Source organism: Stegastes partitus, unplaced genomic scaffold (assembly GCF_000690725.1).
Source record: "Stegastes partitus isolate 25-593 unplaced genomic scaffold, Stegastes_partitus-1.0.2 Scaffold165, whole genome shotgun sequence".
NCBI classification, from domain to species: domain Eukaryota; kingdom Metazoa; phylum Chordata; class Actinopteri; family Pomacentridae; genus Stegastes; species Stegastes partitus.
The window spans coordinates 123,511-143,346 of NW_007577896.1; the positions used below are offsets into that span (position 1 = coordinate 123,511).

Genomic DNA, 19,836 nt, shown 5'->3' on the forward strand with positions numbered 1-19,836 from the left:
GGCAAATCATACATTTAATTAATTGAGCAAAAATTGTTTTAAAATTGGATGACTTTATAACGTCAGTGTGAAGTGTCAATGTGCTGTTATTAAAGTCGTCCTCTTCTCAACAATGTGCTTCTTCTTCTTCTTCTTCTTCTTCTTCTTCACTGTGCAGAACATCAGAATATTATTTCAGCCAAACAGGCTGTTTTTCAGATTCATCTGTGCTCACATTAAATCTAAGACATGCATCAGAAACCGATCACTTGTGTAAGTTTTCAGGGTATCTGGCAGATGGGTTGTTCCAACATTCTGCAGAACTTGTCACAGTTCTTCTGTGCATTCAGGCTGTCTTGCGTCTCTCCGTGTAATCCAGACTGGTTCAGAACGCTGAGGGGGCCAAACCATCTGCTGCAGGACTCTGTGTTCTTCTGGTGGCGGATTTCAGCTCCTTAAGAACTAACTGCTTGGGTTTGTTGTCCTGCTGCAGAATGAATTTGGAGCTGAGCAGGACAAGAGTCGAAATATATAAGGTTTAAAATCAAAAATGTTTGAATTTCCAGGACAAAAGGTGACTACAGCCTTTACATTGTGACTGAAATGTTTTAATGCATCCAAATGACGTGATTTCAATCGTTATATTTAAAGATTGTCGTCCACAGGATGATTGCATAAGGGATTTATAAAATTATGATTTAATTTTTATTTATTTACATCACATTATAAATGAAAACCCATCTGTAAACTACGTTCATCACAGTCTAAACAGAGACTTTGGAGTTATTCAAGGCATGCAGGCGAAACACCAGAAACAACCAGAGCTGTCACTAACATCTGCTTTCATCGTCATTTATTGTCTCCATTAGTTGTTTGTTCTATAAAATGTCTGAAAACGCTGAAAAATGTTGACGAGTGTCTCCCAAAAGACCGAGATGATAAATGTCTTGTTTAGGCAACAGCTGGTTTTGTGTGTAAAGCTTTGAAATGATATTTATGGTGCTACCTCGAATGGATCTTCACAGTTAATTCTTGGACTTAATGTCATTTTACCAACAAGTATATATTCACACATGATGATTGAATACGACTGCAGTGCTACCAATCATTCTAGCTGGAGCAGGTGTTCTGATTTATATTATTTATTCATACACACATTGATTTAGACGATTCTTGATCGTTAGCTCCTGCAAAGCTAATTTTATTTGTTTCAATGATGCTGGAAAAAAACTACATTTAAAGAAAATGAAGGTACGTTTGAGTTATTTGTGTTTTTATCATTTTAACAGCAAAATATAAATGACTTGGTGAATCTGTAAAACTTTGATCAACAACAAATAAGTATGAAATCATCTGAGTGTTTCTTCACTCTTCCGAGCAGCCATCTTGTTTGTACATGTGTGATATTAAAAACTACTTGAAACATTAGAAAACTCTCGATGCATGATGATTAAATAGTTGAAAACACGTGACAGTAGAGCTACAGCTTCATGTTTGGTTGCACACAGTCGTCACGTACCACTTGTTTTCTGGAAACTCTGCCTTGTTGCAGGCTGCACATACACGTAAGGGTTTTCCTGTTGCTGCGCTAGATGCCTCAAGATGTACCGACAGCTCAGAAATATGATCTTTATTGTCTGACGCCGTCTCATCTCCATCAGCTGAGCTGTTTTTATCATCACTTTGAGCTTTAAGTGTCCTCTGCAGCAGTAAATCTACGTTTATTAGCCACGATTCGCTGCAGAAGTTTAATGGTTAAAAGTGGAGAATTACGAGAAAACCTGGGTTTAGAATGTTTTTTTTGAGCATGTTACAGATCATTTGGGGTTAAAAAGAGACTAAATATTTAAAACAACACATAATAGCAGCACAGTGTTCAGAACATTCACGTATTAACTGCAGCTCTACAGAGGACACCACAGAGAGGTCTCAGAGCTTGTATAAGTCCAGTGGCTCAGAGAGAGACAACCAAAGCAAAGGACTATAAGGAACTATATTAACCCAGCAGAGGGCATTATGAGGATACAGGAGTACAAGAGGGACGCCAGACCACATCGCTACGCCCCCTATGCACGAGGCCTGCTGTACAATCTGGGAGACAGTTTAGGAGGGGCGCCCAAACTTTATCAAAAATCCTCTCATTTCCCATCAGAACTGAACTTAGATGTTCCATAAGCAAGACTTTAAAGACTTCTGTACACCACTGATTACTAGTTGGGGGTCTGGGCTTAATCCACTGGAATAAAATGCATCTTCTTGCCAAGAGAAGCCGCAATTTTTGCTGGGTCCTTGTCAACGAGAGCCGCCCTCGTTGGGAAGATTTACCAGAAACAAACCAGGATTTATTTCTATTTTCTTATTAAAAACTGAGTCAATTTCCTGTGAGACTTTTTGCCAGAATTTAAACATTCTAGGACATTTCCAAATGCAGTGCATGTAAGACCCAACCGCTTTCTTACACTTGAGAAAACCTGAGTTTATAATGTTAAATGTGTCACAACAATGGGTCAATTCCTGCAGAAAACTATGACAAATTGGCAAAGAAGTGGATTTTTCAGACATTTTCTAATTCAAAATATCAAATAAATGACCTCAGTGACTTGAAGGTTAAGCAGCATCGCCCAGTTTATATCCAGCTGCTGTTATCTGGGCCAGACAGTGAGGAACATGCAAATACACCCAACAATGTGTCTGTGGCTACTGCCAAAGATCACCTCTATCAGGCTTTCTCATAGCAGAATAATTGTGACAAAAAAAATTAAAACAAAAACATGTTTGCTGTTCAATCAGAAATGACATTTACCAGGATTATAGGTAATATTTTAGTTTTCATATTTTAAAATCTAAAATCCTTGTTAAAAGTGTAATTAACTTGATTTGTCTTGTAGATTAAATAAAGAAATACAATCCTTTACAATCATCCTCTGGGCTGTAATCTTTAAATATAACCCTAATGAATTAAATCATGTCATTTTGGTGCTTTAACAACGTTTCAGTCACAATGTAGGAGCTGCAGTCACTTTTTGACTCCTAGGAAACAGTTTTTTTTAGTTGGACTGGTCCTTTAAGGATATTTAAACAGCACTATGTGTTATCTGGCATTGCACAGAGCAGGTAGGATAATACACAGACGTGGGGATAGAGTCTTTGTGGATCCATTTTTGGCGGATGATCAGTGTTTTGGCACCGCTCCGGCTCCTGTCTCTGCCCAAGCCGCCCTGGAGCCGCGCCGGTCGCTCGGTTGGGGGCGGAGCCGGAGGTGACGCCGCTTCTCGCGCAAGGAAGCTGCGGGACTGGCGCGCCAAATTTCAAAGCACTTCCTCCCGGAGAAGAGCCGCAGAGAAGCACGGTGACAACGGAGACAAAACACGGCGAAAAAACTCTCCTTCAGCTCCGGTTAGTGAGTTAAACCTGCAGCTTGAGCAGTTTTTTGTTTCTGACCGCTCCGAGGAGCCAAAGTCTCCAAGTTTACGCGCAGCTGCGTCGCAGCGGAAAGTCGCAGCTTTGACTTGTTCAGGGAACTAACGACAGCTAGCCGTGACCGACAGGCTAAAACCATGTCGAGGGGATCTCGCTGCTCCGATCCTTCTCGTTTTCACCGATAATCCGCCTCTGGTCGATTAAAAACGCACTTTACGCGAGGATTTGCGCAGATTTTGGCACAGAAGCGGAAGTTTTAATTGACAGTTGAACATTGTGCTGCTTCTCTTTTCTTTGTGCTGCCATGATTTGTCAGAGCAGCAGCTGATCCAGGCTGCAGCTGCTCAAAGTTCAGAGTCAAACTGACAGTGTTGGTGCACGAAACCCAGCGTGCGTGTGTTTCTGCTTCACTTTGGGTTAATTTAACTGCAGCCTGAGATAAAGTGACAAAAAAAAAGTGTTTTAATGCTTTAAGGTGTCAAAAAAATACCATTTATAAATTAGAAGCTGTTTTCCAAAGCAGAGCAATTAAACTTTTGCTGTGTGTCTGAGTGCCTCTCCTCTTGTTTCCCTGCAGATCAGACAGTCCTCAGCTGTTCCACCCTGTCAGGCTTCTCCACCTGTGAGCCGCCTGGTGTCAGCTGATGTCAGGAGGCTGGGATTGTAATCTGCCTCGCCTCGGTTGACAGCTGTGCAAACCTGCAAATATTAAACGTCAGCCGTGGAGCTAAAAGTCACGGCTGTCAGGCTTTTCAGCAGGTTTGCTTGTCACAGTTTTAATGTTTACTGCAGCGGCTCACATCCAGCCCACACTGCAGCGCCTCTGTGTTCTGCAGCCCTTATTGCCTCCACTCCACGGGGGATTCGGTCTGTTTGAGCTGGGGCTCATAACAGAGTGCGGGAGCTCATTTCCACACTTGAGCAGCTCGTACAGTGCTCCGTGCGCTCATTATTTATTCATGCATGCACAGCAGGACACAATAAGACGGAGGCTTTCCACACTAATGCAGACACCTGTTGCTCTAAGCTGCTGCACCTGTCTGTAACCTTCACACTGTGTTTGGAATATTTTATCCTTCAGTGTAGCTTTATGTCAACGCTCTCTGGTCAGTTTACTAGCACAGACTTGTATGTGAAGATGGGTCACGGCCTCCTGTAACTCAGGGCCGCTCACAGATTGAGGGAGGCCTGCGGGTGAGGGGGAGTCAGCCGGGCGGTGGCAGACAGTCAGCCCCTTCAGTCATGCTGTCCGGGGTGCAGCCGTGCTTCCAGCTGCTCCGGATCGGGTCGTCTTCGGGCGACTCGGCGCGGGACCTGTACACGTTCCGGCCGGCGCTGAGCCGCTCCGTGTTCCGTCTGGGCCGAGCGGCGGAGCTGTGTGATGTCACGCTGGACTCGACCTCGGTGTCCCGCATCCACGCCGAGCTGCACGCCGAGAGGGAGGCGGGCGGAGGCGAGCCGGCGCTGCAGGAGGAGGGCTGGACGGTCCACGTCAAGGACCGGAGCAGCCACGGTGAGAAAAGGCCCGACACCACACAAACACATCCTGCATCATCACAGTGTCCGCATCAAGGAATGTTTTCTGATTTGAGAGAGTTTGGCTATTTTCTAGTTGAACACAAGGCTACATTTCCAGGATCCATGTTTCTGATGAGCTTGTATTTGGGTGTGATAATGTGGCATCACCTTGTTTACACACTTCACACTGGCTAAATTACAACTGTGTACAGTGTTGGGTGAAGAAAAAGTTGTTAGCCATAGCCTGTTAGTTAGAAAGCACTATTTGTGTGGAATAAACCTTTTAAAACGACAAATACTTGAACATAAACTCGTATTTTGGGTGGAAATAACCTTTAAAACCACAAGTCATTCATCAGAGAAGTGCTATTTGGGTGAAATTAAACTTTAAAACTATAAGAAATTAATATTTTAGATGATATAAACCTCAAAAACCCAAAGTAATTCATTAGAAAAGTACTATTTGTATGAAACAGACCTTAAATTGTAAAAGTATTTTGACATAGGGTAGTGTTTTGGGGTAGTATAAACCTTTAAAAACCACAAGTCATTAATTAGAAAAGTACAATTGGGGGGATATATACCTTCAGATTTGAAACACTTGGACATAAAAGTACTTTGCCAGCCTGTTCTGTGGTACACAATGGTCTGACTGCACCTCACCATCCAAGTACATGGACAAAAAGTAATGTATTGGATGGAATAAACCTTTAAATGTAGAAATATGAGGTCATAAAGTTGAATTTTGTGTGGAATAAACCTTTAAATGTAAAAGTACTTGGTCATAAAGTAGTAATTAGGAAGGAACAAACCTTTTAAAACCATTAGTCATTTGTTAGAAAAGTATTATTTATGTGGAACCTTTCAAACTATAAATACTTGGACAGAAAGTTGTGTTTTGGGTGGAATATATCTTTAAAACCCCAAGTCATTCATTAGAAAAGTAGTGTTTTGATGGAATAAACCTTTAAAAGTAAAAGTACTTGGACATAAAGTAGTATTTTGGAAGAAAAAACCTTTTAAAACCTCAAGTTATTCAGTAGAGACGTACTATTTGATAGGAGTAAACCTTTAAATGTAAGAGTACTTGGACATAAACAAGTATTTTGGGTGGAATAAAACTTTAAAACCACAAGTTATTCATTATAGAAGTACTATTTGGGTGGAATAAACCTTTAAATGTAAAAATACTTGGTCATAAAGTAGTATTTTTGAAGGACCTAACCTTTAAACCATAAGTCATTCATGAGAAAAGTACTATTTGTGTGGTTAAAAAAAAACTTCAAAACTACAAGTTCTCGGACAGAACGTAGTGTTTTGGATGGTATAAAAAAAAAAACCCGTAAGTGATTCAGTAGAGAAGTACTATTTGATAGGAATAAACCTTTAAATTTGAGAGTACTTGGACATAAACAAGTATTTTGGTGGAATAAAACTTAAAAAAAAAAAGTTATTCATTATAAAAGTACTATTTGGGTGGAATAAACCTTTAACTGTAAAAGTACTTGTTCATAAAGTGTTGTTTTTGAAGGAACAGACCTTTAGAACCAGTCATTTATTAGAAAAGTAATATTTGTGCAGGAACTTCAAAACTATAAGTTCTCAGACAGAACGTAGTGTTTTGGATGGTATAAAAAACAAAAACCACAAGTTATTCATTATGGAAGTACTATTTGGGGGAATAAACCTTTAAATGTGAAAGTACTTGGAGATAAAGTAGTATTTTGGGAGTAATACACATTATAAACTGTAACTTGTTCACTATATCAGATTGAGTTGTGTTCCAGACTGAGATCCCAGACTTGGGGTCCTGAAGCTGCAGCCTTTTCTCCTGCAGATAAATAACATTAAATTACAGTGAACTCACGTTTTTATTTTGTTTGTTTCTGAGATGACTGAACTTAAAACAGCTCACCGTGAACAGTCATTGTGGAAGAGGTGAAGCCACGCCCGCTTACAACAACATCAGCACATCTATGAGAAACACAAGTTTTCACACACTTTGACTCGACATGAAGTGAAAGACCTGATTCATCACTTGTGTAAATTAAACCAAGTATGAGCAGGAACAGAAATGTTACGCTGAATAACTTCACAAATTTAACTCACAGAATCTTATATTTCTTGATGTGCTGTTCTGATTTACCGGCTGATCACCTGAGCTCCACTAACCGACCATCCAGTCCCACTTTAAGCTGAAGCTTCTGTCAGAAACTCATCTCCTCCTGGAGAACGTTTCATTTCATCTAAATGCTTCAGAGTCACGATGAGAAATTAGTAATCCGCACAAAAAACAAGCTGCAGTTAATAGTTAATTAAAACGATTCCAGCTCCTTAAAATGGAATATTTTGTAGTTTATTTGTCTCTTCTATGACAGTAAACTGAACATATTTCAAGCGTTTTTCAGTTTATTTACGTTGTATGCATGAAAAACTAATAGATTAATTGATTAGTTGTCATTTTATAAATTAATCGTCAACTATTTTCATAATCGATTAATTAGTTTGACTAATTTTTTAAAGAAAAGAAGGCAATTTTTTAAATTTTATTTTTGGATTTTAGACAAAACAAGACATTTAAGGACATTATTTTTGGCAATTTTCACAATTTTACTGATATTTTATTCACTTTCCTGATATTTTAATAATCAATTCATTGTTTTTTTTGTAGTTATTTTAAGGACAAAATCAAAATTCTCTGATTCCAGCTTTATAGAATTGAACATTTTCTGGTTCCTTTCACCTTCTATGACAGTAAACTGAACATCTTTGTGGACAAAACAAGACATTTGAGGATAGAGTTATGGACTTTAGGAAACGCTGAGTGACATTTTTCACAGTTTTTCTTATATATTTTTTTAATTTCTTGATATTTTAATAATCCTTTCGTTGTTTTAAGTCGTTATTTTAATGACAAAATAACAAAAAAAACACAAAAGTCTGATTCCAACTTCATAGAATTGAATTGTGGACAAAACACAACATTTGTCATCTTGGACTTTAGGAAACACATTTTATCGACCAACCACCTCATAGATAAAACTGATTTGGTGTCAGCTGTTAAATATATTGTCAAGTATTTACCAAATCAAATAATTTCTTTTAAAGAGAATAAAAATCTAAATTCTCTGATTCAAGCTTCTTAAAGTTGATTATTTTCCAGTTTCTTTTTCCTCCAGTAAACAAGACATTTGTCGTCTTAGACTTTAAACCCTTTTTGCACCATTTTCTGACACTTTTTATGCTAAAGAACAAGTAGATGAATCGATTAGTTGACGGCTATTAAAATAATCATCAACTATTTTGATAATTGCTTTGAGTGATCAGCTTTGGGAAACACTGATCAGCATATTTATAGACTAAACAACTCATCGATCAGCCGAGAACAGTACCACCTAGAGTGGAAACAATCCTTAAACGGTGCCGTATTTGAACCTCAAACCTAAAAGTAAATGTATTAAAACGGTTCTGAGTGACGGCGGTGACGAGCAAACGAAACCACCGACGGTTATTCAAAGCGTTTTATCAGCATTTTCCCACCTTTCAGCGAGACCCTGCATGATGCATCGACACTTATTAAGTTCCTTTCTTTTGCTTTATTACCTGCATATCTGAGATCCAAATTATTACCTTTCTGTTATTAAAATGTCAGAGTATATGAATGTGTGCTGTGGTGTTATCAGACGAGTGGTGTCCTAAACGGAGAGACGAGGAGTCGGTCTTTATGCTGCAGTAAATACATTCAGAGCAAAGCAGCTGATTAATGACTCAGTTTTAAGACGGAAAATTAGCTGATTAGTATTTATTAACCTGCTGATTAATCAAATTGTGAAGCATTTCTTAATTCTACTAAGCTTGAGGTTTTTCTTTGTAAATTAAATGTATTTGGAGATTGTTTTATAAACACCAAGGATTTGAAAATGTCACGTCGGGTTTTAGGAAACTGGATGTTTCTCACTAATTTGTTAACTAAATCCCCCCAGTTAATATAGAAAATAATCAGTAGGGATAAAGAATCACCAGCTGCAGCCTCAATATAAAGAAATACAAGGATGACATGATAATAAAAGTGTTGAAACATCCGAAACATGTCGGTGCTGAGGAAGTTTAACTCATCCAGAGTCGAGGCTGTGAAGTCAACTCAAAGTTCAGACAATAAGCAGGTTAACGAGTGACGCGTTTAAATCAGCCAAATTAAGAATCTAGTTGAATTCAGGTCTAATATCAGAGGATGTGATGCGTTCATGCTGGTGTCACGGCATCGTGTTCACCTCCGTTTAATCTGAAGTGCAGGAGAAGAGGATGTAGGAGGTGTGAGGCAGGAGATGGAGAGTGAAAGTCTTCACTCAGACGGTCTGAGGATCTACACCACGCCGTCCCTCACCGCCTAATTTTTCAAGTAATTTCACAGTCTGTTTCACCCATTTTTCATTTTTCTTTTTTTTTTGCCATTAAACCTACATTTTTAGTATTCGTCCCGCATCTCTCATTCGGCGCCGCGCTGTCATGGCCGTTTGATTGCCTTGTAGCCTTCCAGCGCCGCGGTTTTAGGTCCATTTCACAGACTGTTTTACATTTTCCCCTGAACTCTGGAAGCTGTAAACACATTGATAGTCAACAAATGACTTCATTCTGGGGCTCTGCTTGCTTGATTTATTCCTCGCCGTGTGTCAGACGGCCGTATATTAAAAAAAAGTTGTGCGATTATCGGGCCTCCGGGTGACGCTGCCCTCAACCGCAAAATTGCTGCTTGTTTGTGTGACTTTGGAGAGTTTCTCACCGCTTACATGTCGGCGTGACCTGATGAGTGTCACGGCGTCTATCTGTGAGGAAAGCTCAGCGCCGGCAGTGTGTGGAGGAGCCTTTGGTCACCTCTGGTTGCTCGTGTGCCGACAGGAACGTGGGTGAACGAGGTGCGCCTCCAGCCGGGCCTCCAGTGGGAGCTTTCGGACGGAGACACGCTGAGCTTCGGCGGCCAGTCGGCGGCAGGAGGCCCCGAGTTCTACTTCTTCTTCCAGAAGGTGAAAGTTCGCCCGCTGGACTTCGATGCCATCACTATTCCAAAGGTAATAAGTTGTTCAACGAGACATAATTGACTCTTTCTGTCTAATTTACCAACACAGATGCTTTATATACAACACGATTGAAGACAGTAAAGATATTGAAGACTTGCTTATCTGATTAAGTTTGGGGTTAAAGGACCAGTCTGCATTTTTTTCTCTCTGCTGCATTAACAAATACAACACTTCTGAGGGATGTATTAAGACGCTAGCCGGGCTTTTTTGTGTTAGCTGGCTCGATAAATCCTAAAAATCCCAAGCAGAGATATCGGGTATTACGACGGCGGTTCCCAGCTTCCTTTATGAACCAGGTTTTCTTCTTTAGACTCTTTACATTTTAGCATAAAAACAAGTCTTTTGCACAAAACCGACCCAATGTGTGCTGCCTGCTTAGGTCAAGAGGAACAAGTTGATATAATGGAGAGCTCTGAAAAATATAACATATTTAATACAGTAAGAAAAGCTGCAAATGAGAGGAATGCTGGTAGAAAACTGTTAATCGGCTCCTTATTTCTAATGAACAGCTGCACATTAGGAGCTGTTTCACTGCAAATACATTTAAACACGATATGGAAGAAGTATATTTAGGTCTGACACTGACCCATAATGACGGATACAGTCGTCCTCACATGTATTCATGTCCTTCCATTAAAAAAAGGCAAAATTCACAACAGTCACTCAAATAACTAGAAACTGAAAAAAGTAATAATAAATAAAAATTTGCTAAATTATAATTTAGTGAAATAAGACGCTGCTTTTGAATTGTGGTTGAAAAGAATAAAAAAAAAACAAAAAAAACTGTCCCGAACAAGTTAGAGCACTCAACAGGTGTAGAAGTCTGACTGAGTTACAGAAAACACTTGATGGCAGTGATTGGCTCAAAGGGTTGTTCAACTAAATATTAGTTTACGGGTCCCATATTGCTTGTTTTTGTTTTTTATTTAATATTTCTGTTGAACCACAACTCAAAACCAATGTCATGATTTTCATAAAATTTTTATTTATTATTATTTTTGTCAATTTCAACTTGTTTCAGCTGTTTTTTTCCTTCTTTAATGAGGGGGTATGAATACATTTGAGGACGACTGTATGTGGATGTTTAGTTTTTTCAAAGTCAATGTGAAATGAATGCTATTGATCGAATATTCTCTCTGATTGATACCAGTCGACTGATCCATTTCCTGATAGGTCTTCTATTAGCTGCACCACCTGCAGTGTAAAACGGTCAAATCAGAACCAAGAACAAAAACATCTTTTTGCATTTTCTGCATCATCAAATGACCAAGCGCAGGTTCTGGTGTCAGTTTGCACGCTGTAACTGCACGGCTTCGTTTAGTGGAATAAACAAGAAGCACCTCAGCTGGGAATCTGTTTCCCTCAGAGAATATCACCAGGAGACTAATTGGTGAAAGGGAGACTAGCTTCATACAGCTGATTTAAATCATAAATTCTCAGCAGAACCTCATCCAGAGCAGGTTAGCTGTGCAGCATCAGTTACCATGGTGATGTAGCAGGTTAAAGGACCTCTGTGACACGAAAAACTCTGACTTTAAGCTCAACATGCCTCACTAACCCGCTGATCTCTGTCCTCTAGTTTAGACTTTTCACACAGTCTGAGATCATAAATTATTGTATTTAGTGGCTGTGAGACGAAATGGAAGTTGGGATAATGACACTGAGTTTAGATCTGTGGTGTAAATACCCAGCAGGGAACCTAATGTGTATTAATCTCCTGCTGAAACCAGTCCGCAACAAATCCACTTTATTTCCTGCTGTTTGAATATTATTTGCTCCCAGTGACCGACTGTTTGGCTGAGCTGTTTTTAAAACTACACATTTGTGAGTCTTCAGTAGAATCACCGGACGGGTTGGGGGGAGTCGGAAAGTAACGAGAGGAGAACCAACACTTTGTTTGTTTTCATGCAGTTTGCAGACGCTAATTAAAATACAGATCTTTAATTTCCATCCCTCTCATGCCTCAGCAGCGTGTGCAGGCATTGTTCCGGCCCCATTAGGTGAAATAATGGTATTCAGAATGTCGGCAAAATTGCGACGGGGGAGAAAAACCTTTTGACTCGTGTCACAATAGCTGGAAGACTTTAAAAAAAAAAAACAACCCCAAAAGATTTTACCTGGGAAACATGGAAGCTCGCTCACACTAAGTGCCATTTTCAGAATTCGGTGCTGTCATATTTTTGTGCTTTAATTAAAATCTCGCTGAAGTCTGGGGAGGCAGGAAAACAGCCTCAGTGTGCACTTTTAAGGTGGATAATCACACATCACAGTGAGGATTAGTCCATTTATAGTAGAAGTATTAAAGGCTGTTACCTTTTTTGGCAGAAATGTGAGCAGTTTCTGACCATTTCATAAACAAAAATGGCTAAATGAAACTCCAGGTAACAAAAATGCCTAAAAAAAATGTATTCTCAATTCTTGTTATTTTGGTTCTGACTCAAACAAACCTCTCTGGACCCTCCAGAATTCTTCCATGCAGGAAAACATTAAATGAAAATGCATCAGACAACCTATACGAGCACCTGGTTAAGTTTGACACACTTTGGCCCTCACTGCACAGTTGGAAATATTGTATTTATCTTGTTTCCTAGGCGGGGACGTTCTCCTCCGACTTGCAGAACCGCATCAGGACCAGCTCGGACCGTAAAGTCGCCGCCAACCTGGACCTCTCCAAGCTGTCCATCAACCGGGCCACCGTCATCCTCAACTCCATCGGCAGCCTGAGCAAGATGAAGGGCAGCGCCTGGACCTTCCGGAGGAGCCACAGCCACGAGGGCACCGTGTCCGACCCCGGCGCCTCCTCCTCGCCTCCCCTCGCCGTGGGCTTGTCCTCGCTGCTCCCTCCCTCCACGCCTCCCACGTTTTCCTCTGCAGCGTCGGCGCCGTCGACCAAATCCCTCCCGGTGACCTCCAGGAGCAGGAGGAAGTCGGCCCACACGGTGCTGCTGGAGGACGACAGCTCGGACGAACCCAGAAGCCGAGGAGGTAAAAAAGCTCAGCTGAGGGCCGCCGCCTTAGCTCACCTGGTTGAGCTGGCGACCCATGTACAGGAGCTATAGCCTCTGATGCAGCGGCCATGGGTTTGAATCCCACTCATGGCCCTTTGCTGCAACCCCTTCCCCCATTCTCCTCCCCCACTTTCCTGTCTCTCTCTCGGCAAAAAGGTCAAAAAAATAACTTAAAAAAAGCTCAGCTGGGGCCTTAAAAACACCGCTGCTGACTTTTGAAGCTTTCTGACAACAAAAGAAGCTGCAGTTTTGAAGGGAATGGGGTTTAAGTCAGCTGTTACAGATTTGAAGTGAAGTTGGAGGCGTAAAATAAAACCTGTCGAGATCAGGAACAGCAAAACAGCCTGTTTAGAACAACCAGGGTTTATGCAGTTATGGTGAAATAAATCAGTTTTATCAGCCACGTATGTGAAAACCTTCCAGGAATTAGACTCTGGTGTTGCACATATGCACTTAAACAGAAGCAACGGGCTGCAGAAGGGGAACGAGTATTTAACTAATATAGATATGTGTAAAAACACAGTGTACAACAAAATTAAGCAGCAATTCTGTCAATGCATTCACAAAAGCAGGCAGTTTTTATTAAACTACAATAAGAAATGTTCAAATATATAAGTGTAGTCAAAAAATAGTTTGTGAAGTCAAAGTTACTTTATTGTCAGTTCTGTGTGCACATACAGAGAACTGACATTGTGGTTCTCTCGAACCCTCATTTAAAACACACACACAGTTGAAAAAATGTACTAAAAACATTTAAGATAAACATATAAGCTACAAAATATACAATTTAGCCATATAATAGGCCAAATAATATACAATTTAAACATACAATAGGCTAAAAAATATACAATCTGACCGTATAATAAGCTAAGAATATAAGTAAACACAAAGGAACAGAAGAATCTGCATAAGGCACATATTAAGACTTTGGTTCTGAACTGGATTTGTATCTAGAAAACAAATGTGCAGTGAAAACAGTGCAAATCACGCAACATGAAATGATTGACAGTGCAGTAAACTGGCTTATTATGCTGTAAAGTGGCGTAGTGTCAGGCTGTCCTTGTGCTGCTTTGAGTCCAGTTTAGTTGTTAATGTCCAGAGTGTGTGCAGGGGGCAAGGAGGGGAGGGAGGGCAGAGAGAGAGGCAGCTTCAGAGAAGATCTATAAAAACAGAACACATCTGGATTTTCCACATTGCTGAACACATACAAAAGTGTAATGAAACGTAGTGCATAAAGTACTGACGAGGTGCAGTATGTATGTAAACATGTAGGTTCAGAGTATAAATACAAGGTGTGTATGAGATCAGGTGAATAAGATAAAAGAAGAAAAACAAGGTCAATATCTGCAGATTCTGTGAAAGAGCTTGTTTCAACGTGAACCAGTTTTAGTGCAAAATGACAGTTATTAACAATAAATAGAGAGTTATTGACGCCTGATACAGGTGGACAATAGTGGGTGATGGAACGTAAACAAGTGTGAGATACACAGTGTTTACAGCTGCTGTATCAATTCAATTCAGTTCAATTCAAAGGGCTTTATTGTCATTTCAACCACATACGGCTGTACAGTACACAGTGAAATGAGACAGCGTTTCCCAGATCCAGAGCTAAAGTGCTCGTGCAAAGAATGCAGTGCAACAAGATAAGATAAAATAAAATAAGACCAAAAAAAAAAGAATAAAATAGAAATAGGATAAAGTAATAATAGAAATACAAATATGGAAACAGTAGTTCAATATAAAAAGGTAGTGCAAACGTACAATTTAAACACGGCAAACAAAACATGACAACACAACACAATGGCGGTAGTAAAATAACCGTCTTTGCAGTATTTTAAGCTAAAAGACTGAAATGCACATTGTGGGGAACGGCGAGGCTTTGATTTATTTGCAGACACAATGAAGGACCTTTGAAATGTTTTCTAACACTGAATGTGAGTCAATTAATGAAGGTGCTTGTAAAAAGCAAAAGCATTTTATTTGTCACTGTTTTCACCAAATAAACCCTAAAAATAAACACTTGGAAAAGAGCAAATGGCTAAAAAATTAGAATAAATTGTGCAGATTTGCAGTCGATGTTGTGGTTTGCTGTTGTGCAGTCTCAGTACGACAGTTTCAAGGTGCTGGAAATGTAAATGTTGCTGGAACATGGAGTTTAGATGTGACCTCCACTCCTGTTACAGCGTTTTCTCTCTCTGTCGTTGTTCAGCTCTGGTCGGGGTTGTGGAGGACGGACAGAGATCGAGGGGGAAGAAGAGGCGGCGGCTCTACAAGTCGGAGTCTGAGAGTTTCAGCTCGCCTCCTCCTGCTCCTCCGCTGCAGCCTAAGATCCACGGCGACGTCAGGAGGCCGCTGGAGGCCAAACCCTTCCCCGTGGGCATCCGGACCATCGGCAGCTTCCACGGCGCCATGACCAACAGCCGGCTCAACCACCACCTCCTGCAGGCCTCCTTCACCAACGTGGCCGTGCACAAGCAGGAAGCGGAGGCCGTGCACCGGGTCAAGACGGTGGTTCGCGGCAACATCGCGGCTTTCCGCCAGCAGAAACCCGCACACAGCTCGCCGGTCGCGCAGAGGGGCAGGCGGAGGGCCCACAGCTCCCCGGTGTTCTCTCCTCTGGTGGTGGGAGGAGAGAACTACAGCCTGGCCTCGCCCTCGGTGAGGATCCGCACCGAGGACCGAGGCAGGGTGCAGTTCAACAGGTTCCATCATCCAGCAAGGTGAGAGGCTTGGAAAGAAACCTGCCGCAACGCTGATCATTGCATCTCTCAAACTATCACTGAAGTCAAAACCTCTAATCTACACACAGCAGCTGTAAAGGGTTAGAGAATTTAGCTTTTTTTTTGCTTGCAAATCTGGTAGAACCAAAGTCTCAGGTAAACATCTCAGCTTAGCTTTGTGTCAAAAATGTTTATTGCACAGCTTCTGCAGCTTATATTGTTGCCAAGATACAAATAAATAATCAGGTTAATTATGAACAAACAGCAGGTGAACATTTACATTTTGTCACCTAACTTGTTCGAAACATGTCGTTCGGTGGAAAACGTCGAGTAAAAACGTAGATTTTCTGAAATATCAATGCGACTTTTATGCGTTTCATTCAAGCCGAACGAGTTCACACGGCGCTGATTAAGTCTGTCGGCTCCAGGAGAAGCTTTCTGTATTTCGCAGAGTGAGAGTTTCACATCTGGTTTCTGTGGTTGCGTTTCTGCACCACTGCACCGGTCGTACATCAGCCGGCAATAATTGGTTTGCCAGAGGTGAGGAAAAACCTTTAAAGCATCCAAGAAAAGTTGTTGATGCTCCAGAAGAAGGAAAAAAAACTCTGCTTTAAAAGGAAGCTTACAGTCTAAACCCTCCTTCACACCTGTGTTGTGTTCCGTTAATCTGACTAAACGGGTCGACTGCACGTGGGATTGTGGTCGCTTATCGTACAAGTCAATCGGTAATCTTTACTGGGTCAAACCTGCTAACGTTTCTGTATAACCTTCAAGTGTGGCTGAGCGTCACATTGACAGACACGCACAAGCAGCAGTTCTTGATTTGTGTGAAGGAATTTGAAGCATTTTCCCACATTTCAGCAACAATGTTGGTGTGAAAACCTCACAGAGACGCTTAATACACAGTTCTTGTGCCAGAATGACAACACACCTTTGCTTTGCTCGACAAATTTAAATCTACTAGGCAACAAAGTGAAATGTTGATAAAAATAAAACCTGACTGCAACAAAAAAGGACAAGACTCACCAATAATGAGCGTTTTTCCCACAAGATATTAAATAAGAAAGCGAAAACAACACTTTTGTGTAATTACCGTCCCTGCCAGAAGGGGGAGACAGAAGTTCTACGCAGCAGCTTTAAACAAAAGCTAGTCCTCTTCTCGTCGCTTTCTCTTAAACTCACCTCTTTTCTCTTCTTCCTGTTTTTTTTTTTGTTTCCGTCTTTAACCGACTGAAGCAAGCGACGAGGCCGGCCCAGGAAACACCCTCCGCCTCCCCAGCCCTCCCTGCCCTCCCCATCCTCCTCGTCCTCCTCCTCCACCTCCTCGGCCTCCTCCTCCTCCTCCGGCTCCTCATCTTCCTCCTCCGAAGACGAGGACGACGAGGAGGAGGAGGAGGCGGCGGCGGTGGGGTCGGTGGAGCCGTGCGCGGCGCCGCGGTGCCGGCTGCCGCAGCAGGACACGGTGCAGTGGATCCAGTGCGACGTGTGCGACGCCTGGTACCACATAGACTGTCTGCACGTGGACCGCAAGAAGCTGCTCATGGACCCCAACGCAGACTTCCACTGCGGCTGTCGCTGAGGAGTAAATGAAATTAAATTCCCCACTTGAAACTCTCACATTTCTCCCTTTAAATGTTTGTCTCCTTCAGAGTTTTCGTTCAGCACACTCTGCTGCCCCGTCTAATGGCCACTGAGCTGCTCCTGTCACCTCCGAAGCAGAGAGAAGCACTTTCTGGGATCTCCTCCGTGCATGTCTGAGGACCTTTTTCAGAGCTTTGGAGGGGAAAAAAAAAGGAGGCAAAACTGTCATGAAACGTTTCAACTCCACTGCCTAGAGAGGTGTGGTCGGGGCGGGAAAACACCACGAAATGTTTGAGTGAGGAGCTGCAGCAGGAAGATTAATGACATGTGGCCGATCAGGCTGCCACTGTTGGAGCGATTAAACCCTCTTGGACGTCTTCCTGCCGCCTCCTACGCATTTTTACTGACCAGGCCGATTTTTTCGAGGCGGCGAAGGACCTTCAGCGAACATTTACCTCTGCGATAATTAGACTTGGTTAAACATCGGAGTGCAGCTCTCCCGGAGGGGGCGTGTGAGGCTTCAAGACAATTAAATGCCAAGAAATGTGACAGCAGACGTGTGCTGTTGCTGCTCTCCAGATGATAATCAGATGTTTCAAGGCACTTCTTGCAGGAGCAGCTGCTGGATATTTTTAATTTTTTTGGGGGGGGAAGGAAAGCGTCTGATGGGACTGGATTCTTCTAAGTGCAGGCTGACAGCGTGACTCATTACAGGGAAATGACATGAAATATCGCCTGCTGATGTAACAGGTTTATAAAAATGATGAATTTTCCTGCTTCACCTTTTAAACAACTCTTCTTCACACTACTGAACTTGGTTTGGTCCTGGCTGGAAAAGCAGCCGGACCGGGCCAGTTCACAGATCTTCACTCAGGTGCTGCTTGAGTATGAAATCAAACTCTAAAGCACCTTTTTTTTTTAACATTAAATTTCTGCTCGATGTAACTCACAACAAAAACCCAAAACAAAAAAACCAGTCTTTGTGTTTGAACAACCTGCATCACTTTTCTCATTTTCCTCACAGCTCTTCCTCTGAGCTGCTCAGATAATAGTGGTGTTAAAATGAAAAATATAGTTTGTCTGTGCCGGTGTTTGATCAGCACCGCTATCTGCGAGCTTTTTAAGTGTGTTAAAAGTGAGACAGAGAGAAAAAAAACATGATTCTTGAGCAATAAAATAAGTAAAAAAAAAGTGTAAAAAGAAAAAAAAAAAGAAGCATTTTAACTCGTTTGACTGATAGCGTGGCTGCAGAATTAAGATGAATGAATGCTTGGAGTGCAGTCAGATTAGATTTTATGTGATTTCAGCCTCACTGAGGCTCGACTGGTTAAACAGCCGTCACGACAACGTCAGAAGGTTTGGGAGAGAAAAACATCTGATTGCTGGTTTTTCCACTTGGATTGATTCCAAAATAAACAAAAATGGCCTTTTTACCAGCCAAAAGGCTCCAATTTCGCTTCAGATATTTGAAGTGCTTTGTTTGTGTTCCTGTTTAGCAGCATTCTCACATATCACCGCAGTTGTATAGATATTAACACAATGACCTCATGCGATTACACAGGTTTTATGGACCTGTGTGGTTCTGTTTAGCAGCGATTGCTCAGATTTAAAATGAAAAAAGTCGAGTTTTCTCTGTTGATCTCTTGTATTTTTGTTCTGAATGTCTTTTAAAATGGATTTTATTGCAGTTTGATCCTCCCAGTAAAGTTTCCAGTTTTTGCATTTTCTGGTTGCAGTTCATGTTTGGACTCCAAAGATGCTTAAATGCGCGTTTAAATCTTTCTATCTTCACTCAGTGCTTGTTGTTGTCGCAGCTCGTTGCGCGTCTCTTCCTGTTCCATGTTGTCTGTCACATAGTTGTCTTGGAAAGGTTGCTTTCTATGTGTTTGTTGAAACAGGCAGCCGGTGAGAAAAGATGGTTTCAACGTGTAATTTAATCGCTGACAAGTTTAAGTAGTTGGAGTGACGCGAAGTAAATAAAAGTGGGTGGAAATTACTCCGAATGTTGAAAAATCAAAGTTTATTCACCGCTGCTGTTTCAGAGTTGCAGAAATCAAATCATTTCCAGCTGCAGTGTGTGATTGCATCGATGCTGTGATAAATAAACAAATGCTGAAGTTGATCGCTGTAAGCTGTACAGTGTCTTTCTGCTTTAAAATGACAGGAAAAGGAGCCACGTTAGAGAGCTGGATATCATTGCCGCTGTCACTGGACAACTAGGGCAGCACTGCCAGGGACAAACAACACTACAGGCATTGAGCAGGACATCAGAATACAGGATGGATACCTCGACTATCTCAGAGGTGTTACCAGTACAGCCAACACACACCATGTCAGTCACCCTACAACCCTGTGCCACACATGCTTCTTCAAAACTACCAATGTAGGTGAAGCACTCCTGCTAACATCGACTCCAAATGCCAGAATACGCTCTGAACAAAGAGTGAATCAAACAAACTGCACTCAATTCAACAGAAAAGTTCATCTAAACAACACATTCTAACTATAAGAAGTTAAAATTATAAACTATTTTCT

The 19,836-nt window shown here is 41.5% G+C and overlaps 1 protein-coding gene across 1 annotated transcript; it reads left to right on the plus strand.

Moving 5' to 3' along the window:
* The first annotated feature begins 4,641 nt into the window (after window positions 1-4,641).
* On the plus strand, window positions 4,642-19,421 carry tcf19l (transcription factor 19 (SC1), like). The gene is made up of 5 exons (XM_008279609.1): window positions 4,642-4,912; window positions 9,814-9,983; window positions 12,584-12,977; window positions 15,210-15,720; window positions 16,957-19,421. The coding sequence occupies exons 1-5, from the start codon at window positions 4,642-4,644 to the stop codon at window positions 17,297-17,299; spliced, it is 1,689 nt and encodes a 562-aa protein (XP_008277831.1). The 3' UTR covers window positions 17,300-19,421.
* Window positions 19,422-19,836: the final 415 nt, after the last annotated feature.

Excerpts from the sequence above, each read along its gene's own strand:
- tcf19l (XM_008279609.1), top strand. The coding sequence starts at position 4,642 with ATGCTGTCCGGGGTGCAGCCGTGCTTCCAGCTGCTCCGGATCGGGTCG. Across the intron at positions 4,913-9,813 it reads CAAGGACCGGAGCAGCCACG|GAACGTGGGTGAACGAGGTG; the intron begins GTGAGAAAAGGC and ends GTGTGCCGACAG. Across the intron at positions 12,978-15,209 it reads CGAACCCAGAAGCCGAGGAG|CTCTGGTCGGGGTTGTGGAG; the intron begins GTAAAAAAGCTC and ends GTCGTTGTTCAG.